This window comes from Condylostylus longicornis, unplaced genomic scaffold (assembly GCF_029603195.1).
Source record: "Condylostylus longicornis isolate FDR11 unplaced genomic scaffold, ASM2960319v2 ptg000048l, whole genome shotgun sequence".
NCBI lineage: Eukaryota > Metazoa > Arthropoda > Insecta > Diptera > Dolichopodidae > Condylostylus > Condylostylus longicornis.
In genome coordinates this window covers 10,687,615-10,714,532 of record NW_026578017.1, presented here as the reverse complement: position 1 = coordinate 10,714,532, position 26,918 = coordinate 10,687,615, and the positions used below count along the sequence as shown (strand labels likewise).

At 23.6% G+C, this 26,918-nt stretch overlaps 1 protein-coding gene across 5 annotated transcripts in view; it reads right to left on the bottom strand.

Moving 5' to 3' along the window:
• The window catches only part of LOC129611234 (nematocyst expressed protein 4), a 100,967-nt gene that overhangs the window by 19,614 nt on the left and 54,435 nt on the right, over positions 1-26,918 (bottom strand). The window contains exons 1-2 of one of the 5 annotated variants that reach the window (XM_055524262.1): positions 19,824-19,956; positions 330-706 (exon numbers count right to left, since the gene is read on the bottom strand). The exons of 2 other annotated variants lie outside the window; for them this stretch is intronic. In XM_055524262.1, coding sequence (XP_055380237.1) covers positions 330-603 — 274 coding nt within the window. In that variant the 5' untranslated portion in view covers positions 604-706; positions 19,824-19,956. Of the gene's footprint in view, positions 1-329; positions 707-10,023; positions 10,476-16,118; positions 16,655-19,823; positions 19,957-26,918 lie in introns of those variants that run through there. 2 more of the 5 variants (XM_055524258.1, XM_055524259.1) reach the window with 2 other exon arrangements.

Here is a 26,918-nt window from a genome sequence, read left to right as displayed (position 1 = left end):
AAAAATAAATTTATTAGGCATTGAAAATTTTCTAATTTAATAATTTACACATCCTATTTTACGAAGACTATTTCATATAACTGGCAATGCTGTTGATTTTGCTTATATTTTGAATACTATTTATAATTGTGTACATAAGTTGTACACAGAATGCTTGCACATTAAAATTTACTGTTCCTTACTACTTGTTTTTTTTTTAATTCCCCTAATTTATAAACCACATTTGCTTACAGTACTCAAAATTTAAAATATCCGAAAATGTTCACTTATTCGTGTTCTACTGTATTACTTATAAAAACACTTTATAATTTATTTACATGTATACGTACCATTTACGTTCGTCTGTTCATCTCTAATAAGAACATTTTGGTCAACATTTACCGTTTTTGATTTTTTACAACATTTGCAGCAACATATAAATAAAATTATTTTTATTAGTACAACAACACCATACACTGGTATTGGAATACGTTGATAAGTTGTTTGTGTATATGTGATAGTATGTTCCTTGTATAGATTACTAGCGTTGAAATTTGGTATTTTAATTTTCGAATAATAGTTCGGAAGATTAAAATCATGCCTTGAGCTCATGTTAAAAGCCATATTTTATTAATTATAATCACAATCTTATGAAATATCGAAGCTTCAACGTTAAATTTCAAACTAAAAATTTTAATAAATCTGTTAAGAGGAAAATGAATGTTTTCTGGAAAATAAAATAATATAAAATAACTTACAATGTGTAAAAATTTTGATGTTTATATTGAACAGAATAACAATTTTTCTTTTTTTTTTGGTTTTCTACGAAATTATTACTATTAAACAAACAGTAAAGAACAAAAATAATATTAATTTTTTAAATTTTAAAAAATAAAGAATATTGACCAGCAATTTTATAGATTTTATAGAACTTTAAATTAAAATTTTCAAGCATTTTTTAAAAGATTCATATATGCTAATAAAACTTGTGGATAATAATCAATATTAATTGGTAATATGAATTTTTTTTTTTTCCTTTTTCACTCCTAGGAGGAGTATAGGGCTAGTGCATGATGTCTATCATGCCCTAGTTTCTATAGTCATAGAGAGATAGCTAGGTAGGTGACTAGGCTACCGTAATATTACGGTAGGTAATATGAATTACTCACACTAAATTTTCTACTGGCGGTAGGATCGGTAATCAATTGTTGGCATAATAAATAAAAAAAATTTTTTCTCATTAAAAAAATTACGTTCATTAAATAGAATGAGCATGTCAAAAAAAATATTAACAAATTTCTTGTAATTTAATTATTCAGAGAAAAGTTCATCTAATAATGAGTTCACTGTGCGAATGTTATAAACATAAAAAAAAAATATTTATTTTGTTTTAAAAAATTTACCTCTTAAAATTTAAGATATTTACAAAATGCATATGTGTACATAGATTTTCAATTGTTTGGATTAATTTTCGATCAATTTCGATTAATTTCGTGTGTATGCCGAAACTATTGAAATAATTGAATTAAAATTTTTGTATTAAGTTTTTTAATAATCAAAATGATTTTAAAACAATTTTTTTTTCTTGGAAAAACAATTGGTTCGAGAAGACATAATCATTTTCTTTTTTGTATTTTGAAAAATTTTGCGAATATTATTATATTACATGTGATTGGAACTGACCATTGGTGCAGTGATTATGACACCGGTCCTTTAACCGAAGAGTCTTGGGTTCAAACCTCGGCCAGTCCACTATAAAAATTACATTTAATACTTATAAATATTATACAAGTAATCTTCATATACTCATAATATTCGATATTAAAAACTAAGAAAAAAAACAGTAAATATTAATAAACTTAAATACTTAATATAAAGAAAAAAAAAACTATGACAGTTAAAACTCTATGACGCTTTGAAACTAGTGTATGATATCATGCATTAGCCTAGAAGTTCTCCTAGGAGTGAACAAAGGAAAAAAAAACACGTGATTGGAAAGTGTCAAAAAGAGCCTTATAAATATGGTTTAAAGCTTTGCCGAAGACATTGAGCATGAGAATTAAAAGAAGAAAATCAAATTTATATATAGATGGGGTTACGTTGAAAAGTTTTCAGATATAGCTTTTTAAATTTTGTTTAAAAATATTTTAGTAAACTGATCCGACGAGACTCCAAAATTTGTCTCCAAAATTCATATATTAAATTTGAGTAAGGATGCAAGCCTATACCTGAAAAGGCGATTAAGATTTTTACTTTAAAATTTGCATTTGGGGGCTTAAAAACTGGATTTTAATTTTAACAAATTTAAACAAAAAATTCTCATAAACAATAATTATTGCAAATTTAAAATATAATTGCTGTACGGAATTCAGTTTAAATATAATTTTCAAATGTGCTATGTTTATATGTATTCGAATGAAAAGAATATGGGAAAACTTTCTAATTTTTGCTGATCATTTTTGCTAATTAAACATGAAGAATATTCCATAATTAGATTACAAAGTAATATTATGTATAATATGAAATATATTTGTAGAAATGTATTTGATCTCCTTACATTTTATGTGTATGTGTTTTTTTTTTAAATAAATCCATTCATGTAACTAAACTACTTATGGTGACATCATTTTATGAAATTTACAATTCGGGAAAAAATATATAATATGAAAAATGTGGAAGGAGCACTGTGTTGAAGGTCAAAATAAAATTTGTGACAAAAAATGCGTAGAAATTCAAAACTTGAATGATTAGGTCTGTTGTTGAGGTTGTTTAATTACCGAAAGTAATGTTGAAATAAATTGTTTCTTAAAAATTTTTAGCGAATGTAATGATGCCGCAGTTGTCGGGAGATAGACAAAAAAGAAACGCTTTTTCACCATCTCTGCGAGTGTCCGGCTCTTCAAAGGGCCAGGTTGTTGTCATTTGGGGAAACGGACATAATGGAACTGGGGAACATTTCTAGTAAAAGTATCGGGGACGTAGATAAGTTCCTTAAAAGAACGGGGTGGCTCTGATCGCTGGCCCTGGACCAACGTACTTTGACAACCGGGTTTCACGAGGCGGTGGTAGCAAAACGGCACGTCAGTGCTAATTGGGGTGTTGGCCAGTTGGGTCGCACCAGCCACTCTAACCAACCAACCAACCAATGATGCATCGCGATTTAAATGGGCTATCACGTTTTCCAAAAATTTTCTTATTAAGATTCTTGAGCAAGCATTTTAGAAAATCTAGAAATTGACTGAAATTTTGTTGACAAATTTGAATATCAAACTAGTATAAAGGAAATGTATAAAACGTATATAGGACAGGTGTGGTTAATTTAAAATCTGGAGAGAAAGATCTTCGGTATTTGTCAAGATTTGTTCTTTTATTGTAGCATAAGTTCTAATTATATTTATTGTTATTCATGAATCATGCTACAAATTTAATTATCTAAAAAATTATAAAAGCTATATTCTATATATTTTCACAGACTACATACGTACTGACACATACGTATTCAAAATCATAAAAATGGAAAATTGAAAATAATGATATTGAACAACAAGAAAAATAAATATTATCCTTGATGTTTCCAGATTTATCGTACATCACCAGTACATTTGTTATCTTTAGAAAAAGCTTCTTTTAACGGCATTGTTATCATATCATTAATATTCATTTTTTTGTATGTAGGCTTGAAATAACTGTTTTATTTTGAAAAATAAAATTTGAAGCTGCGATGGGAAATAATTTTGATATTTCGTTTTTCATAACGGTTTTTACTGAATTTTCACTTTAAAAGGAAAAGCTTTTAAATTTCTAGTACTATATTGAGTAATTGCTTAACATTACAGAGAATATTGAATACATGTATGCTCTTATGTATATCCACATGTCGATATACATACTTATAGATTTAATGCATAATATACCAAATTTCACATTATAATAAAATTCCAAAGAAATTTTTTTTTTAATTTTTTTTTGGAACAATTCTTTTCATATATGAGGCGCCAATTTAACTAACTTTAATTAAATGGATATTTTTAAAAGGATACTTAAAAAGAAATTTGCATATGTATTCGTTGTCGTTAAATTATTAATACAATGAGATCGAATAATAAAACAAACAAGTCATATTACAAATAATTTTTGGGATTAAATCAAGTGATTTGTAATGAAAAATTGAGAATCAATGCAAAATCTCTGAAAAATTTAAAATTCTGTATGAATAGGGAATACAATGCAATATTTAAAATTTAATGAAATTTAAATACGGTATATGTATATACTTTATGATATTTATTAAAAAAATATGAAAAGAAAGTGTTTACGTCTGTCTTTAAGAAAATTTCGTTCTGCTATACTTTTCAAGTTTGTAAGTTCTAGGGAGTACATATTTTTTATTTATTTGTATTTAGAACAAAATCGAGTTATTAAAATGTTTGTACACTACAATAAGATTTGATTCAATTCTGAAAATTCTAAAGTGATCAAATTGAGGTAGGACATTAAATTCCTATTGATTATTAATTTCATAATTTTGCTTCAAACTAAATTGTTTTAAATTTTTCCACAAATTATTTTAAATTTTTTAAAATTGATTTGCCTGAAATTACTAATTTTGACTATATGGTAGTTATTTCCGTTGTTGTTATATAATAGTTACTGATTTTCTTGAAATTCGACATACAACTAGAAATATTTAAAAAACTAGAATTAACTGAGATAAATCAACGAGAATAAACAAATTAGGAGAGTACTTGCATAAAATTTTTTCTCATACACAATTAAATATTTACTTGTAGTTTAAAAAATTATTTAATTAGAATTAAAATTACTTTAAAGAAATGTTATTGAATAATGGATGCAATATTATGCCTATGCTAAATATTTGAAAAAAAAAATTACTAAAAAAATTGGAAATTTTAAAAAGATTTAATTAATAACTAAATATTCATAATATAGAAGAAAGCAATACAAATTTTCAACTCATACTCAATTATTAAAATGAGAAAAAACAAATTTGCCATAATATTATGTCACACTGATTTCTTTTTTTTTGGTTATACATACATACAACGCACATATTTGAAGAAAACCAATATAAAAACTTACATAATTTTTCCAAATTGTTGTAAAATTCTATTTGCAAATAATTAGGCTTGTACTTTGCTAAATATATTTCCAATATACGAGTATATAATTGAAAAATGTTGAAAGAAGTCAAAGCAAATTGAATAAATAATAACAGGGGATTTTGTATAAATAAAGTTTATTTTATGATAGCAATATATAAATTAATTTTCTGGAAATTATTTTAACAAAATTTGAGTAAAAATATACAATTAGAACTATTTTTATATAAATAAGCATATTTAATAAATATGCTTATTTTATTCATAACTATAGCGTGTTGGATTTTTAACGAAGGATATAAGAATTTAGAAATAAATGTACTCGTATAATTTTTATTTTATGTAATATTTCCCTTTCCCTATTCTAACGTGGAGTTGAAATTTATTTATTTATGTCAAGGTCAGACATACCTACATAATGTTTTATTTTTATTAATTAAAATTATTTTTCAGTTAATAAAGTTTACTACAGCAAATAAAATATATTTTATATAAACATAAATTTCGCCTCAGCATATGCAATTTTTTATTAAATCCCTAATTTTTGAAAATATTAAAATTAAATTTAACAAATTCATTAATGTTTAATTAAAATTTTTTTTTAGACATACCATAACGATTTGTATTTGTTGGTGAATTATTCTTTTTGGATTTTTTACAACAAACATATATCATTAATAGTACAAATAATAATATACAAACACTTATTATAATAAAATTGACTTGTAATGGACGTGTAGTACGAAGATTTTTTTTAATATTACGATGTAAAAAAATATCATCATCATCATTGTATCCATGATTTTTACTCGTATAGTAATCGTTTTTTATATTATGAATATTAAATTTATTCTCATAATAGTATGGTGTATTATTCATATTTGACATTTTTCTTGTAAATTCTTCTGTTAATTTGATTTTTTCACTTAATGGCATCGAATCGTAATCCATTTTTTGTTTTCTTTCTTAATAATATTTTTATAAATTTTTTTTTCAAATTATTGCTTTTTAATATTAAATGTAAATATTTTTTAAAATAATTTCATTATAATTTAATCAATAAAAATATTAAAAGTAATATAAAAAATTAAGATTTAAATTTGTAAACGCACGTCCTTTTTGTTTTCCATTAAACGTTACACTGAAGAAGACCACTTCGATTGAATAAGGGATCAGCCGAAAAAAAAAATAAACATATGTACGTACACAAAAGTAAAGAAAACAAAAAATAAAGTCGTACACACAATAATTATATAAAAAGCTTTTCAATTTTTCCTTTTTTTTTAAATAAGGATGTGTGTAAGGACCAAATATGTAGCAGCAATACGAAAGAAACTTGTCGTTAAAAAGAAAATTTCAAATGATATCATAATAAACGAAAAGCCTTATACACAAAAACTTTGCCTACTTTTAGATCCTTTTCATATTTACTCGTACCATAATTTTTATTTTCAATATGGCCTTGATTTGGAGACAAAAACACGCCGCGAATAATAGGAAAATCAATTTTTTGAATTAATTTATTTTTCACTTTACAAGCTTTTAAAATATATATTATAGGTTTCTGTTAAAAAGAGAAGTATATTTTTAAGTCCATACACTCAAATACAGCATCGCTAAAGGAAATCATAAACAAATACTAAAAATTTAATAAAAATACTATAATTTAAAAATGTTCAAAATAAAATGTACACGTATGGAAAGTTATCTTGTGTTTCTTGGATTGCAAAATATATATATACATATATATTTCTCCAGATACAAAGAGCCTTTGTATAGTAGTACATTGTAAAGGATACAGCTATAATTTTTACTGTATTATTTAAGTATACATATGTACATACTCGTATGTATGTGTTTCTGTTGAGAAAATTCGAATAGCAACATATTTGTGGCGCCTATATTAAATTTATATTGTAGGCACAGTAAATATACTAATAAAATTATAAAAGGAATGCAGACGTGTAAAGATTGTATAAAATTTTACCTGTAAATATGTGCATGTAAACCTACATCAACATTGTGTATGATCACATATATTTATAATGTGTGTATATGTGTAATGCAGGCTATTGGTACTAAAGAGGTTTTGTACATATTTATTTTATTTGCAAAGAAATTTAATGCAAGCAATTTATTTCAAAAGTTACCGACAACCTTATAAGTAACACGGAGTTATTGTTTTTTTTTAAAGGAAATTTTATTTAATGTACTCTATGTATCTTGTAGAAAACCACATAGGTTTTCTATCTTTTCAATTAACAGAAACCATCATATTTCCAATCTGCGATAAATTTATTGAAATCAAAAATAGCTACTTTGCAAAAAAAATCACTAAAATTATTTTTATATTTTAATTTAATTATTCGCGAATTTCGAATTTTTTAATTTAATTATTTTATGGTCTTAAGTATTGTAAGCAGAAAACTTGTTTTAGAAGAAAGCTTCTCTTATAAATTCACTTATACCAATAACCGCAAAAAAAAAAAACGAAAATTATAGTTTTTTATAAACACAAATAATAGCCTTTTAATATGTATAACAGCTACATTCAATCACATGGATCAGCTGACATAATGGGATATTAATAAATGAAATATTCATATTAATTAATATTTCAATAATTTTGATGGTTTCCAGTACAGAAGTTCAAATTTTGAAATTGGTTTTATTCTTATAAAAGAATTATCTCAAAAGATGCGTCTAATTATGCGGATATAAGAGAATATTATAAGTCAAATTTAGAAGATATTTGTAAAAATACAAATTTAATAATTTCTCATAGTCAATTATTGTATAAGCAATTGAAAAAAAACTGTTAGTACGTTAAAATAAATGAATATCAATTAATTTAAACAATATTCCAAAAAATTTTTTAATTAAAATAAAAATAAAATTTTAATTTTTTTTGTATTAAGTACATTACATACAATGCGGACGTATCCGAGAGGCATTTCGCTTTTTCTTGATCGTTTTACAGTGACGACGAATTAATATAATATTTATGAATATTTTCAGAATAGCACAAATTATAATGATACACCAGATATCATCATTATTACCACCATTTTTTTTGTAGTTTTGTCGTTATACTCGTAAATATTATTCGTATTGTTTTCGTTGTCATTGAATTCCAAATTTCCACTAAAGAATATCGAATTGTTATACATTTTATTTTTGTTATAATTTTAATTTGTTCTATAAAATTAATTATGCAAGTATATAAAGTGATATAAAATGATTATTTATGAAAATAATTTAATAAAATCAAAAAAATAATAATAGAAAAATTTTTCCGAATATTTTGGAAACACCTGTTTTCTATAAAATATCCTTTTGAATACTATTTTATAAAATTAAAATAGATTAATTGAGAAAACAAAATATACAAGTATAAAGGTATACTGAAAAAATTCTTGTGTCCATGATTTTTTAAGAAGCTTTCTATATATTCTAACGATAATGTAAATAATATGTAAAATGTAAACGTATGAGTTTAAGTATTCAAAAATGGCAATGAAGAGTACGTGCAACAAAAAGATGCTTATTAAAAGAATATTCAGACATGAAGAAATTTCATTCATCCCTTTCTACTTAATTTTTTTGGCAGTGTTATTTTTTTCTTTTGAAAAACACATTACATTGTCATTCTTGTTTCTACCGGGTCTCATCCCAACGTCCGCTAAGCCGATTATTTAACTAACATAAAAATTCCTACAAGAAATAAGAGGCAACTGAAATATGTCAGTTTTTTGTTAAAACTAGTTATGAGAAAAATTGATGATCTTTTATCAAAAAATTTTTTCAAATTTTTTGATAAAAGATCATCAACTTTTTTTCTGAAAGTCAAAGATTCACTAGGAAAAACTACGTGATCTTGATATGGAAAATATTGAAAACGAAAAGTTATTTACAAAAAAAGTTTTGGTTCTTTTTAAATCTGCTGTCCAATCAACTTATTTTGAATCGGAAAATTTTTTGAATATTTTTGTAAAACGTTAAATTAGTTAAATTAAAAATAAAAATTAATATTTTTGGTCTGTACAAAATAAATAACAAGTTTTTTTCTTGTGCAGTTTTCTGTTATAGCTTCAACAGTCACTTTAAGCTTATATTGTGGCATGATCAAAACCGCAGTTGATTATTGGTACAGATTTTATTTTGGCTATTTTCTAGAGGTCTATGCACGTTTGGAGGCTTATTTTATGACTAAACGACAATTTATTAATTGTTGTGATATTTTCTCTTGCATTGTTTTTAATATTGTATTTTAAAATTGCTTTTTTTCAATCAAGATGGAAATGTGACTAAATTACTATTCTATTATAATTGCCATACTGAATTCCTTTGTGATATAATATGTATAATATTATAGAAAATATTATACGAGTATAAAAGTGAAATACATTTGAATCACCCTTTAATACAAAAACATACTTTTAGTACAGGTTTTGTGAACGAAACGCTTAGAAATTTATTTATGTATGTAGAAAATAATAATATTGTTATTGTTGCAATTGAATTTATCATTACATTTAAGTATTCATAAAACTTAGGGTAAAAGCTTTGCTTTCAACTTTTGCTTTTAAAATCTAATTATATTTGCACAAATATACAAATATAAGGTGACAGAAAGGTCTTTACAATTAAATTAAAGAATTAAAATTGTTTCGCAATTCTTTAAGATTTTTGAATTTAATTATTTATTTTATTAATTTTAATTTTAATAAAAATTAATAGAATTTTGATTCATTTTCTCCTTCTTTTTTTTTCTTTCCTCATTAAATTTGATTTAAATTTAATCAAACAAGAAAAATTATTGTTATACCTATTTCAATAACATTATTAATTATTTTAAATTTATTCTTAAATTCTAAAAATTATAAAATATGGAAAAACAATATCATAATTTTGAAAAACCTACCATATTGCGTTACAATTTCTGATTTATTTTTCTTTGATTTCCTACAACGAGCACAACAAATCGATATTAATATAAAAATGAATGCAGCAACAAGTATGTAAAAACCAGCACCAAATGGTTTACTACGATTTGAATTTTTTATTTTTTTGAAATAACTGTTATAATAGTCGTTATTTCTATTATAAATATAATTATAAATATTATTGTTGTAATTATCATTGTAATTATTTTTACTGAAATACTCGTAGCCATCATATATTTTAAAATATTTATTACGAAGATCCTTAAATTTCTCCCTCTTTTCTTCAGGTGATAATGTGCTATTCCATATTTCATTAATTTCGTGAATTATTATATTTGAAAAACTTTCAGACATTTTTCTTTAATTATTTTATAATTACTTTGATTTTGGATTAAAATTTTGAATATAAATCTTTTGAGATAATAAAACACACGTCCTAATGATATCGTATAAAATACTAAACTGAAACATTAATTTAGAGAAGAGGGGAAATTTTTCTACATTACGTGAATGAAACAAAAACAAAAAAAAACATTTGAAAACTTTCTTAACTGTATACAGACATGCATATGTATATGCATATTCTGTATATATACAAAAATTCGTATTATAATTCGAAAACATAAAAAGCTTTGAAACATTTTTATATTTAAGAATGTGCCGTATGGTTTAATGTAGATGCATAGTTGTAAGTAAAATTACGAAATTCGAAAATAATGATAATTTTGAAAAAGCTTTTGAGTTTTAATTCAATTTTTACAAAGTTGATTTTAATGTTTAGAGCATGTATAAAACTTTTATTCGTCACTGTTTTCTATTATATTATAACTAGAAGCCCCTATTGCGAATCGCCCTAATTTCAAATGTATTTGAAAACATTAAAACAAAATTAGCACGTTGAGCTTTATGACTATAAAAAATACTTATGCAAATCTAAAAGGTTTCGTAGAGTCCTTGCTCACCTGTGAGCTACTTTAAGTTCCTATACACAGCTGCAATACTAAAATTTAGAGAAACTAAGTATATGCATTAGTAAAAGAGCTAAATAAATATTTTTTTAAAATAAGTCCCCAAAAGTATGCAATATTTTTAGAAAATTTGTAAAATTTTAAAGAACAAATAATTATAGTAGAGTAATATTAATAAATATTGTAACTTTTAATTGATTATTCACACTCAATATAACTATTTATTGTCATTTCCTTAAAGTACAATTATAATTGCATAAAAATAAATGTTTATTTAAAAATAAAAATAAGATTCGAATTAAAAGTACCACAGAAAACTCAAAAATTTAACTAAATTTACATTGAAGCTCCCAATAATTTTAGCTATTTTCTCGCCTAAAATAATTTCTGCTATTTATTAATTATTCTCTAATAAATTAAAAGCCTGGCTATTAATAAAAATTTATTATATAATGAATATTTCTCAAAAAATTGCTTTTCGATGCCATCATAAAATATGCGCAAATATTGAGTACATTAGGAAAAATTGATTGAATTTTTCTAAACACTTAAAAAAATAAGTAATTTACTAAACAAACGTACCGTATGAACTTGTATCTTGATTAGAACTTTCATAAATTTTTTTCCATTTTCTTTTGCAACAACCAATGATTGAGAAGAAAATAACTATTGCAATAATCCATCATCCAACGAGTTCTCCAGTTCTGCTTCTATGGCTATGATGGTCGCGATAATTGGGAATATCATCTTCATCATAATATAGAGGAATCTCTTCGGTTGAGTTCATTGAATCATGATGATTCATTTTTTTTGTATTGCTTTTGTTTTTTTTTTAGTTTTATAAAATTTTGAAAATAATTTCTAATAAAATCACAAATTTTAAGTATTACAAAAAATTAATTTTTTTTTTATTTTTTAAACATTAGTTTTAAATGCAGTATGAAAGCAGAAATCAAATATAGGATTAAAATATAAAAGAACACCGGTATATGCCTTCAAAATGACAACTATTTTATCGCTTACTTTGGACTTGAATGTAACAGCATCTCCAAATATAAAATTGCGTTCTTATAATATCAAAAAGCTTTTTTAAATTTCTATTTTTAAGAATTAAGGACAAGGATTTCTAGTATGAGGAAAATGAGTAATTTAAAAGGAAATTTCGAATGATATCATAAATAGACGAAATCTTAGGGAATCTGTCTGAAAAATAAGACAAACAAATTTTTCGCAAATTCGTATATATGGACGGATGCAAATAAAATGTATATATATAATAATAACTGGGACTTATATACTAAAATATTGAGATGTTGTAAATATGCATAGTATAATAGGGAGACAATACTTTTGAGACAATATAAGTTAATGAATCCTTTAAGGATAATTATAGTTTCATTTCGAAAATGATTTTCAATAAAAACAATTCTGTTTTTTAATTAATCTATATTTATTGTTTCTATGCTTAAGGGCTAAAATTAAATTAATTCTTTTCAACTTATTTAAAGATTTGTGGACCTGCACAATTGGTTAAGTTCATATTAATAATAGAAAAAGTGAAAAATCCTACATACTCGTATAATAAGTTTTTATTATAAATAAATCTTGTTTTAGTAAAATTTAAACCTACTTATAAATAATCGATTAATAACTGTTCTATTAACTCTTTATTATAGTTTTCACATTTTGTTATAATATTTACCATTAGACTCTAGTATTATGTTATGCCTATCATGCAAGGTGGCAGTGGAATAATGGAGTGACAAGGTGTATATCATTTTCAAGATCTTATTTTGAATAACCTGGAGCCTTTTAACGTGAACGTTTGCAAATTTACCTAATTCAGGTACACGGTAATAAATTATTGATTGACAAATGACTTTAAAAATAATAAGTTTATTCTTGGTGCTAACTTTCAATTTTCTGTTAATAAAAGGGTGCAGAGTGCGAATAGTGAGAATTTGTTATATAAGATACAAGTCTATTAAACGTTAATTTTTTGTCAAAGATGACACCTAAGTATTTTTTATATGATAAGATCACTCGATATCCACATTGTTAATTATCAGATTATCTTAAGGTAAAAAACAAATTTTCTCCTTTTAGTAATGAAAATAGCTTGAGTCTTATGTGGATTTATTTATAAGAATTTTCCATTTAATCTGAAAGGATATTTACAGAATTCTGAATATTTTTAATGATATCGGTCGCCAATATTTTAGAAATAGAAATTGCTTTGTCGTCTGCGAAAATAGAAGATTCGTAGCTCCCAAGTATGTGGAGTAAAATATGCGTAAATATTGAATAGCAAAAATTGAGTTTGTATTTATTTCAAATCATTTTATTTAAGCACTTTCAAAAAAAATAAGTAATTTACTAAACAAACGTACCGTATGAACTTGTATTTGGATTAGAACTCTCATAAATTTTTTTCCATTTTCTTCTGCAACAACCAATGATTGAGAAGAAAATAATTATTACAATAATCCATCCTATAAGGTCTTCAAATTTGGTTCTATTCCTATGATAAGGGTGAAAATCGGGAATTTCTTCTTCCTCAAAATATAGAGTAAGCTCTTCAGATGAGTTCATTGAATCATGATTCATTTTTAGTTTTATAAAATTTTGAAAATAGTTTCTAATAAAATCACAAATTTTAAGTATTACAAAAAATTGATTTTTTTTTTTTATTTTTTAAACATTAGTTTTAAATGCAGTATGAAAGCAGAAATCAAATATAGGATTGAAAAATAAAAGAACACCGGTATGTGCTTTCAAAATGACAACTATTTTATCTCTTACTTTGGATTTCTCCAAATATAAAATTGCGTTCTTATTACATCGAAAAGCTTTTTCAAATTTCTTCTATTTTTAAGAATAAGCGACAAAGATTTCAAGTATGAGGAAAATGAGTAATTTAAAAGGAAATTTTAAATGGCATCATAAGTAGACGAAATGTTAGCGAATCTTTCTGAAAAATAAGATAAAGGAATTTTCCCAAATTCGTATATATGGACGGATGCAAATAAAATGTATATATATAATAATAATAACTTGAGCTTATATACCAAAATATTTATGCCAAGAACGAAGTATTCAACTGCAAATCAGGTTTTTTTCCCAATCTTATTTGAGAAAAGCTGTCTGGTGTGTAAAATTTAAAAAAATTATTTTTGCAGAATAAATTAATATGCTAGAGGATTGATTCAATATCACTCTGACGTCAGTGATATATTTTAATAGAGTTTAAGTATTTTCAATTCGTTTTTACGTATGTATTTGAATTTTATATTTAAAATATTACTTCTGACAAATTAATTTGTAGAAATTATAATTTGATTACAAATCCTTAACATTATTAATTTTATTAAATTCAATTTAACTTTTCATTGGCTAATAACTAAGTCATTGCTATTATATTATTAAGCATAAAGTTAATTTATGAACGGTACATTTTTATAATATTTCCAGCTAACTAAGTAGTTTAAGGGTATAAAACTTGAAATAACAGGGGAGTGGTTACTTTGCACATTTATTTTGGTGGATATCTTTTAAATTTTATTTATAAAATATGTAAATGGCAAATCCTTAATATTTAAATTTATAAATGTTAATTTTTACTCCTACGTATTATATACGTTTTCTTACGAAATAACATTTTATTTACAAAGTTCATTCAATATGCCCAACGTATAACTTATAACCAATATGTCCTACGAAATGTTTACTTTTATGTATAAGTACGTAACAGAATTTTTCTTGACAATTATATTTAAAATGTTGTCCGAATATAAGATACAAATAAGAGATTAAATTTAGTCTTAGTATAACAGAATTTCCTGTATTGTTAAATTGTAATCGTCATCATTAATAAAATTTTAAAAGTAATTTATTAATTTAAAATAAATTAACAAACATTTACATTTTTCTGATTACTTTAATTTTATTTTACATATTCAATTGACGAGGGTATAAAACTGTTATACATAAAAATGTGAACAAAAGCTTTTTTTTTTCTTTTAAAATACGAAAGAGTAGGGAAACGTTTAAAGATTTTTATGTATCAAAAATTGTTACACATAAAATAATTATAACAAATTAGAGTATAACACGTCGTTCAGATTATATCGAATGTTATCTGCTATTATAAGCTAAGTGTTTGAAGAGAAATTTTATATGGTAAATTTGTGTCAAAATTAATTATTTTCATTATTTATAATAACATGCTATCCTTAAGTCTTAACATGTTTTTCTGTATATGAATGATGATTTTTGGAATTTTTTTCAAGCGGAAGGAAACTTTGTGGGAAATTTTTTTTTCAGAAATTTAACTTAAAACAATTACAATTGACAATGGTTACTTTATGATTTATTCAAATGATTTATGTTATGATATGAGTTATAGTGTAATTCCGATATTTTATAACATATTTATTGAGAAGCAAATCATGTTATCAAATTCATAATTATTAACAGAATAAAAAAAATGCGTAGCCAACTTTTTTGTTTTTTAATTTATTTTTCAAAATAATTTTATTTTTATTATTTCAATTGAAGATATTTATCCCATGAATATTAAATTCATACTTTGCCTGAGATGAGCTCATTATATGCCGGCGCTTTATCTCATATAAATATAAATTTTACAATTCTTATACTTAATCTTATGACTTCGCTCTTACAAACTCATGTAAACCGACCAGTAAGTGTTTATCATTGTTTAAAATATTTTTAATCGGCGGGTAAGTTTAATGAAATTTCCAAAAGTATCAATACTGATATACAATTTTCGTGTTTCTTGATGAACTTTGCACATTATGTAACATTAAAAATATATCGAGTTACGTAGAAAAAAAAAAACAAAAAAATTATGAAAATAAAATGTGTTTTGCTTAATATGTGCTTTGTAAAAATAAAATGAATTTTGTAAAAATCACGAAAAATTTTGCAAGTAGATGAGATTCAAATAATTAATGCAAGTTATAAATCCAACAATAAAAGTGGAAATTTTAATTTATTACACAATAATATCATAGTTTTGTATATAGTTAGTAAATTTATTTGTGTATATACCTATTTTTACAATTTTAAGTTCAATTACATACCTGTACAAAAATATTCCTTAATTTTATTCAAATATTTCAATTTGGATTTTTTCTCTTTTTGCAAAAATATCATTAGAGCTAATAACATGAATATTCCAATAATTGCAATTATTATTGAAATATAATATTGAATTTTTTCAGCATTTTCAATTAGATTATATTGATGAGAACTTATGATTTCAATTTTATCTGTTGTTGAATCTTGTATTGCAGCCATATTATTATATTGTGAAAAATCATTTACATAAGTCTTATGATAATTATTATCATCAATATCATCATCATAATGACTTATGATATTTGATAGTAAATCTTTTTCGTAATTTGAGGAAAAATCATTCCCGGAAATTAATTCACTATCATTAACCGGAAGACTTTTGAAAATAATTTTCATTGTTTATTGATTTGTCGAAATTCTTGATTTTTCTTTATTTGTTTTAAAAACCGCACTTTATTTTTTAGAGGTTAAGTTCAAAATAAAATAAAAAATACACAAAAAAAAATTTTTTTTTTTAACTTTTTTTCTTACAACAGATGTTTTCTTCACGAATTCAGAATTATATCTGAAAAGCTTTCCCATATAGAATTGCATCATAATTCATAAGAGAAAATGCATTTGTATATATAAATGTAGGTATACAAGTATGTATAGAGAATATATGTATGTACTTTTCAAATGAATACATATACATAGATATAATATTTTAGGTAAATATTTATGAATATAGAGCATATTAACATAAATTAAGCACGTACATAAAATACATGAATGTATGTACAGGCAAATATAATCGATCACGGTCAAGTTTAAATATATATATATATGTCGTATACTACATACACTTATTTACATGTTTATACATACATATATTTTTGCATATACATATGCACCAGTATTCATTTTAAATTAAAGCGATAAATGTATAGGTGCGTTAAATTAATGCTTTAAAATTTGATTTTTATAATGTTAGTTAACATGTAATTTTTGGCATAAGATATTGTAAATTTGATTTTCTGTTTTGCACTTAAAAATTTTCAAAGACTTTTATTTTAATGTTAATTTTTCAAACAATTATTTAAAATTTTAATTAACATTTTTGATTCGACGTCAAATTATAAATTCGATAACTTAATAAAATTATTTTTATAAATAATATATATTTCATATATTATTATTTTTATAATTATTAGCAGGATTTTCTAAATATTAAATTTTTGTAATTAAATTTAGATTATTAAGATAATGATAGACACATGTTTCTTTATTAAAAAATAAAAATCCTGGTCTTATTATTATATTTTGATTGAAATTTCAAGTATGTATAATTTCGGCAATTTCATTTTGTGTAAATATTTGGTTTTTTGTTACGAGTGCCCCTAAAAATGCTATTATAAAAGTATGTTTTAAAAAACGTTTTACTGCAATTTTTTAATTTCGTTTTATCAATTATTTGAATGAATGTTCGTGTATACATCCCTTAATATAAACGGAAACCTTCTATATTAAGGGCTTTACAGAAGGTTATCTTTTATACATATTGGGTAGCTAACCGCATTCGTATTAAGTAAATGTTAAAATTATACTTAAAAAATTTTAGAGTATAAGAACAGTACGTTTTAAAACACAATTTTAAAAATACAAACAGATTTTGAGGTGTCAAACCAAACCATAAGATCAAAATCTAAAAATAAGTTAACATGTATGTACTATGGAAAACTTATTTTTTTTTTTCAATGAATTTTAATGAAACTGTACTATTGTATTTTAAGAATACTTCTTTAGAGAATCTTAAAGTAAGAAGAAATATTACAAATCATATAAAATTTATTATTTTTATTAAGAAATTCAGAATGCAGAATCAAAAATGCCTTATGCCATAACGGCAAATGTCTTATGATTGTGAATATATATACATATATATATAAATGTATATGTAAACGTCAATTCAAGCGCCAATTTCAAGAAAATTGAATTTTAAAGAATTGTTTTTGTATTTACACGATAAAAATATTTTGCAATTCCGGTCAGAATTGCCAATTTTTTATTATTATTTTTTTTTTATTAGTTAAATTCCGACAATTCCCAAAATACCAAAATTTTTAAAGTATATACATAATGTGAAAGTACATAAGTATGTACATAACATTCTAATGTTATTTTTGGCCAGTGTTATTCATTAATTTTCGACATTATGACGTAATATTAGCTTGTAAAATTTGTATGCTTTTATTTTTATAAAATATAGGAATAATTTCATATGCTTAAAAGGAATAGATTTCTTTTTTTATAAAAATTAATTAAAAATTTATTACACATACATAGCAATGTCAGTGTACTACTGTATATAAATTCTAAAAATAAAAAAATTGAAATTTCCGAATATTAATTTGTTTATTAAAAATACTTGGAGCGCTGCACAAAAACTTCGATTCATAAAATTCATTTTAGAAATTTTCTTCTACCAAAACACTGAGTCTTCCACTTAAGAGAGTTTAGGTAAATATACTTATTTGTAATAGTCATTATCATTATGTACATAAATCCTCGCACATATGCATGTACGTGTAGAACTTATGAATTTGAAAAATTATGCAATTTTTCTATTTTTTTTTTTATTTTGAACGCAAGTAGGGAAATATTTGATAAGTGCATTAGAAATGCAGAGATATACACTTTCTAACAAAATTCGAAATATTTTTGGAATTTCGGTTTTGCGTTTCAATATTTTTTAAAAGGCAGAAGCTTTGACTCTGGGAAAAACTTAAATATAGTTTTATACTACAAAAATAAGCTATGTACTACCGATGCACTTATTATGTATATATAAAACTCTAAATATAATAATTAACTCCTTCATATCTCGTACTTTCTTCCTAATTCAAAAACGTGTTAATTAAACGTTATAAATTAATGAAATTAATTTTATAATTTTTTTACAATTTTGCAAAATAATTAACAAAAACCTTTTAACGATTACAACAAATAAATCAAAAAGTACGAAATTTCAATTAGATGTAGAGCAGGAATTTTTTCTTTGTAGCACAAAATTACAATTAAAAAATATAATCACAGTAACAGGATAATATTAAATAATAAAGGTTTATCAAATATTGGATATTAATGTAACCACATGTAACTATCAGATAGGGGAACTTTTGTATTCTAATGTTGAATCAGTGATAAGATATAATAATAAGTAAATAGAAAATTTTAGAAAATTCTAGGCAAAATTAAAAATGCAGTCATGCAGTATGCTGTTGCTTGAAAAATGCTTGAAAATTTTTTCTTTAAATTTTACAATTATGCTTAAATTCTATTTAATTATTATATACATAAATCGTTCCAAAATACAATTTGTTAATTCAAAATAGAAAACAAAAAAAATTCAATATGAAATTCAATGTTTCAACTGCAATGAACGTATAATGTGATGCCATATTTGACAGCAAAATAGATGTTACAATTGGTTTTAAAAAAATTATCGAAACATTGAATTTAATTTTAAATGAAATGGCTGCCATATTCTTTAATTTATTCTTGTTTTTACTTAACAATTTAAATAAGAGAGAAAAAAAATTTTATTCCAATCAATAAAATAATCGGAAAATTGTTCAGTGGTAAATAAAATAAAATAGCAGCCATTTTATTTAAACTTGTGCACTCTGTTTAAAATTATTTAAAATTTAAAAAATTAATATTCTTACTCTTTTAAATATGCAAAACTTTATGAACACCAAAAACCACGTTTAAATTTTTTATTTCTTCCTTTTTTTACTTTCTAATAAAGTGCTTCAATAAACGGGCGATACTAAATTACTTCTAGTTCGTTCGTTCTATATTTTAATAAATTGAGGCGTTGGTTCAACAGGAAGTTACTCCAAGCTTTTATCATCCACTTTTCTTGATAAGGTGATTTTTTTTTATTTTTAAGCATATTTTCAAAAATTTAAAAAAAAATTATCCTATTCATTCTATCTGCCCATTTGTCTGTGCGACTATTTCATATCTTTCTACAAACTTTGAAAAAGGTTACAAATAGAATATTCGTTAGCAAATACAAATAGATCTTAGTGAAAGGTAATTTTGTTTTAGAATGTAGTGTATCTTCTAGAAAAAAATTTCTACCTTTTCCGCACCAAATCATTAAGTTACAGCTCTGCAAAATCGTGAAAATTCAAGTTTTTAACAAATTTTCTCTTATAAAACCAGAGGAGAAAGTTTATTTGTTCTGTCGCATATTGATTCTTTTAATACTAAATTGAGCCTTTCAGTTTAATTGTTATCTTAAATTGGTTATATGCTAATTTTTAAAAATAATTTTTCCTCCACACGGTTACTTGGCTGGATTTCTATTTTAAATATTTTTGTGGTATCGATAAAAAAAATTTTTTTACAAAAAGAAATTTCTCTATAACTGCTTTCTTTCTTCGGTGTTCTTATTCGAAATTTTATAACACTTTAATTTTTGTTTCCATTACAAAGGTATAAATACAAGGTCTAGACTTAAATTATTAAGGGAAAATGTGCTGTTTTACGAACTTGAATTAATTTGAAATGTTGCTTTCAAATGATAAATGAGAGCTTTTTTTTCATTTCCCTTAATGCTGATAACTGGAGTGCATTATTTTTATCATTTATTAATTATTTTATACTTAATTAAAGGATAGATTTGGAACTTAAACTTTAAAGAGTTTAAAAGAAACTATCTGTTGTAATTAATAACAACATTTTAATGCCAAAAATTTTTTAAACGTGTGAATATGTGTGGATATGTATACTTTCCGTAAGTGCATTATGCAGTCACCTTTTTATGCTGTAATTTTAATTTTATTTACCTTTTTGATCTAAGTTTATTAAACAAACAAATGAAAAAAAAATGCTGATATTTGATTTGATTTCAAAGAACTGTTATCTTATTTTTACATTTTAAACCTAAGACTTATGTTAACAAATTACGAAACTAAGTTGCAGTTCATTTATAGCTAACATTCTAAATTGAATTAATATGATAATGCAAAATTTTCCAAATTCGGACTATTAAAGCTTCATATTCATGTAATATCAAAATATTAATTAAAAAAATTAAAATTTGCGTAAATGAATTTTATTACAGTTGCATTGAACAAACTTTTACTCTAAAGTTCAAGGAAATCATTCAATTTCAAATTTTTTTAAGTGCTTGATTGAAATTTTATCCAAATTTAATCGGGAATATTGTGTCAATAAATTCAAATAATGGTACAACTATAAAATAAAGGTTTTTAAATATTTTTTACGCCTTGACTGTAGAATGTACATGCAGGATAATGATGTGAAAGTAGTACTATAATATATAGATTAAACTGTAAGATGTAACTGTAAAGATGGAAACTGTGAGATGCAAAAACTTTTCATTGCTTTATCGAAACGGTTATAGTTAAAATTTTCGCAAAAATATTTAATATTGAAAAGGCATTTTCATTATTATAAGGCTCTCGCTCAATAAAAATTGTGTATTCCATAAAACCTGTTCCAAAATTGTGATTCCGCCCCTAATATGTCTTACACAGCCATTTAACATTGCAACTTAATTATGTGATGTTAAAGTGTTACTATATAATGAAGGTAATAACCTCTGTAAATATATACCAAGTTTATAATAACAAACTATTAATATAGATATACTCGTAATATTCCTGTTTTCTATGATATTTAAAAAATTGTCAAATTAGTATTATATGAATTAGTACTATAAGTTCGAAACTGCTGAAATGTATAAATTTTATTTTCAAAAGTAACTTAAATATTGTTTTGCTTATTTTCTATTAAATGTGACTATAAATCAAATATGTAGTGCTTATACTGTTGAAAGTTTTTACTAGACAAATCGATCGTTCTGTGTACAATATATATGCATCAATTCATATTATACATAATTGTAGTAAAAATTTTGGGGATGATCAAGCAATTTGCATTTTAAAAATTTTTTCATTATTTCTATTATAATATTCAAATCACAATCTTTTATGAATATAATCTGGCAATTACAAAAGAAATCAAAAATGAAAAAAAACTAATTAAATATTCAGTGTGAAAAAAACGCTGTCTAATAAATTATATGCACCTAGAATGCAAATCCAGAATATCGATTAATATTTGCTATAAAGTAATTTTTAATTTAATTGTGTACAGTAGCACTTGTACTCGTAGAGCTGAAACGGCTGAAGATTAATATTAACAATTTTCTGAATTTTGAATAAAATATTTTCTATGTCAATAACTATAAGGAATATTTAGAATTTTCTTAGTTAATTACTCATATCATATTTAGAATAAAATGTGAGATAATTGAAAATTGAAAAAAAAGTATTTTGCCATTAGGATTTAAGCTTTTCTCCCATTTTTCTAGGTTAACAATTAACATACTTGATTACGAGAAAAATTTAATCTATGAATATTCTTATAGTAATCGATAGTTTTAAATAATCTTTGATGAAATTAATTCTAACAAAACTCTTATACTTAAAAAATTACACGTTATTAGTTTTAGAGCGATTTAATCTTTACGCTTGGTTTTGTAAAATTCTTATAGCTTTGGCGCAAAAGAAAATAACAAATGTTAAACCATAAGCGGCAAAATATTTTTGTTAGTAATAAGAGTAACTTAAATTTCATATAATATTGTTTCTGGACAATATGCATTTGGTTTGATGAGATTATTAGGAAAGTGATTAAATTACTTTAATCGATAAATTACCAAAAGCAATTATAGTAGAACCGTAATATCGTAAATAAAGTATCCAGTTTATTGAGTGTTACGTATAGGTTAAATGCATTTCTGTAAATTATTTATAGAAATTTCAAAATTTTTCACGTACTACCTTTAATTGTAGTCTATTTAATTACGGTCTATTTTCTATAAACTTAACTGTGCCTTCACCAAAATATTATTAAAATTTTTTGAAATATCTGTTTAATAATAATGCATATTATATATATGTGTGTATATATATATATATATATATATACGTATGCGTATAAGTAATTGAAGAAGAAAAAATTAGAATACTAAAAGTAATAATCTAGTGTATTTAAAAAAAACTATAAGACTTTAATTTTTATTGCTTTTAATTATTCATTATTTGCATAATAATAAAAAATCGTTTACGGTCACGTATTAAAAAGTGCTCCACACACAAAAAAAAAATTACTTGATCGTAGTTAAATTTCAGAGTACAATGTGAATAAGAAGTGCATGCTTTGTTTTTAATTGAAAATTAAATATAACTCCGAAATCCATTATGGTTTAGGAATCACTAAATTTTCATTATTTTCTTTAAGAAATTGAAAATAAATAAAATTATAATGTAATCGTTATTAGAGAACGTAATTTAAATATTTTGTTGACATTATTTTGACATCAACAATATGACAGCAAGATTTATTCATGTGGAATTTGGATTAGTAATAATGATGACTTAAAATAATTTTTAAATAATTAACATTAAAAAAAACATGCTAAAGATTAGTAAGCTGAAAACGTTTTATAAAATTTTTAAGCAAATTCTTATATACATACATATAACTTATTATATACGTTTATGTAATAACAGTATTCTAGATGAGTTCATTTCGCAAATTATTGTTCACTACAACGAGATTCGTTAGATCAAAATTAGTACTTAGCAAATCTAATAGCCCTTATAACCTTGATTTTCCCTTATAGCCTAATTATAAGGACACTTAACAATATTGATTTTTCTTAAATTACGATATATACATACATACGTATATCGTATAATGCAATCATTTCTACAAAATTATTTAAATAACAATTAAGAAAGAAGTGTTATTTTAATTTAGAGTGAGCCACAGAAATTTAATTTGAAGGAAACATTTAAGTTTTAACATACTTATGACAGGTATTGTCAAATTGTCAAGATTTAACACACAGATTTTCTCTGGGTTCTTTATTTTCATGAGAACGTAAATGACTTGATACATTTAATAAATCTTACTTAATCTTACATTATTAATATAAGATTAAGTAAGATTTTCTTCGTTCAATCACTTCAATTCAATCTATCATAATCTTTATATCGTAATCTTAATTACGATATTAATGAATCAATAAGTGATTATCACAATTATCATTATTCGAATTGTTCTACTCACGGCTGAATCAAACTTTCTGTTGTATTGACACTAAAATACATTAAATACTCTCTCAATTGGAATTAAAGGTAAATTGCTGTGTCTGTTTTCTTTTTTACAATACTGTATATTTTAAAAATTCGATCACATGATCACATAATGTAAATAAAAATTTAATAGAACATTAAAAAATTAATTTACATGTTCTTTTTTGAGAGTATTATGTATTTACTCGAAATCATGTTTTACTTAAATGCTTATAATCCGTATTAATGTTTTTTTGTCTATTTTATAATAAAATAATTAATTTGAATGATTTACATACCTAGAAACACATAACGTGATTTGAAATTTTTCCTTTTGTGATATAAAATTATTAGACAACATACAACTATTAATATTATACACCAAAAAACAATTATTTCAGCTACATGTTTGGTTATTGGGTACCTTTCTTTAATATTTGTATCTATTGTTTCATTAAAATTGTTATTATTTACATAAGTAATATTATTGCCGGCACTGTTTAACATTGATTTAGAATTTAAAACATCATCAATATTATTGAATTCATTAAAATCTTCATCCGAGAACGCCATTTTATTAAAATTTAAGTTAATAAACAAATTAAAAATTACTTTTTTTTGTTTTTTTTTTTAATAATGTTAAAATTTTTCTATCAAAATTATCCGAATAACAAATTTTTACGTAGAAATTTTAAAAATCCATTTTATCTCAACATTATGAATTGTACTGACAAAAATATACACAGATAATAAAAACCCATTAAAATACAATATAAAAAGTTAAAAAAAAAAGTTTAAAATTTTTAAGATGTGAGAATGAGCGTACAATAATATTTGATCTGAACAACAATAAGATAAGCAGCTATAATTATGTGTATATGCATATGTAGGTACTAAAGCTAGTATAGTACTCGTATTATCATATAAATAAATGTATATACATACGTATACATAAGTAAATATTTTGAATGAAGCTATAATTAACAAAATAAATGGTTTTAAATTGGCAAAGTTTCAATTTATTTTGTGAAAATATAAAGAAAATATGTAATTTATTTTTGATATTGTTGACTAGACTTTAAAGAGGCGCGACATATAACGTTAAAGATTTGTTATTGTGTTATCTTATATTGCATAACTCTTTACTACACAGAGATGATTAAATTTAATAAAATTTGTGAATGTACTTAAGCTGTTAATTCACATTTTTACTGCAATAAAACAATATTCTTAATAAAACTTATGTGTTTGGCTTTGTTAGTTTCAAAAAAAAAATTCAGTAATATTTGCAATTTATAATTTGCATTCCTTAAAAAAATATTTAAAAATCTTGTTCTGAATTCCGAAGTTTGAGTATTATTTTTCATTTGCTGATTTCAATAAACTATTGGAACGAGTTTGAAATTGTACTAGAATTTAGAAATTTAATTCCACAATAAAGCATTTAAGTTTCTAGCTGAAAAACAAGGATCAAGCAATTTTTATTCGACTTAAATAATTTACTGAATTTTTTGAAATCATAAGCAATCATTCATATTCTGTTAGTCGCCTATCTTGAAGTGATGGAATATTGTTGACAAATATTCTTGTTCCTATCATAGAAATTTCAATTTTCGAAATTAATTTTATTCAGAAAATTACAACATTTTTGAATAACAACCCATTACGTTCAGTGATGTGAGTAACAGAATATGGGTTATATAAATGTTAATCTTTTAAATTTAAATTTTATAATTAGAATCGTGGATTCATTCCGTTAAGTAATTAAAAACGTGAAATTAATTAAATTATACGTACCTATTAAAAACGTGATTGGTTAGGAATTTGGAGTATTTGGGAATGGGAAAACCAGATACAACAAGTGCGAGAAAAAATACAAAAGCAAAAAAACAATAAAATAAAATACATAAGTAACAACAAAATTAAAAAGCTTTAATCGTCGAATTTTTGGATGAGCTCGGTACTAAGATACAATTTTTTTTGCCACCTTTATTGAAGTTTTATGAAAAAAAATAAATTTTACTTTATTTATATATACATATATGTATTTAAATTACTAAAATTTTCACATTTCAATAAAAGATAAATGAAGTGTTGGCAACATTTTGTCATATTATAAATTTAAATATACACATACAAAGTATAAGTATACAAGCATGCAAATCAATGCATGTGTATATGTGTTGAATTATTAGTGTGTTATACATATTTAAAATTGATGTTATTAAAATTTGATCATTTGACAGTGTTATTTTTTTCGAAAACACCTTGAATTTTGTTTTGTCTTTTATTTAAATTTTAATATTATGGATAAAAACTTCATGTAGTTGCATTTATATTATTATTACATATTTGTATTTTGATTTAATAATATGTATGGGATTTTAACATTATATATTTACTTTTCGTATATACATAATGTATTTTTACATATAGTTCGATATTATGTTACATATTATTGCAAAATAAGTTCTTGTACAACAGAACCGAGCACTATGTAAATTTAGTCGTTTCCGAGTATGACAAAGATTTTATATTCTTGTATAAGCACTTAATTTTACAAATAACAATAATTTGCAATATTTGCAATTAACATATTATTAAAATTTTATTGATCACATTTAATATTACTCTGTTACT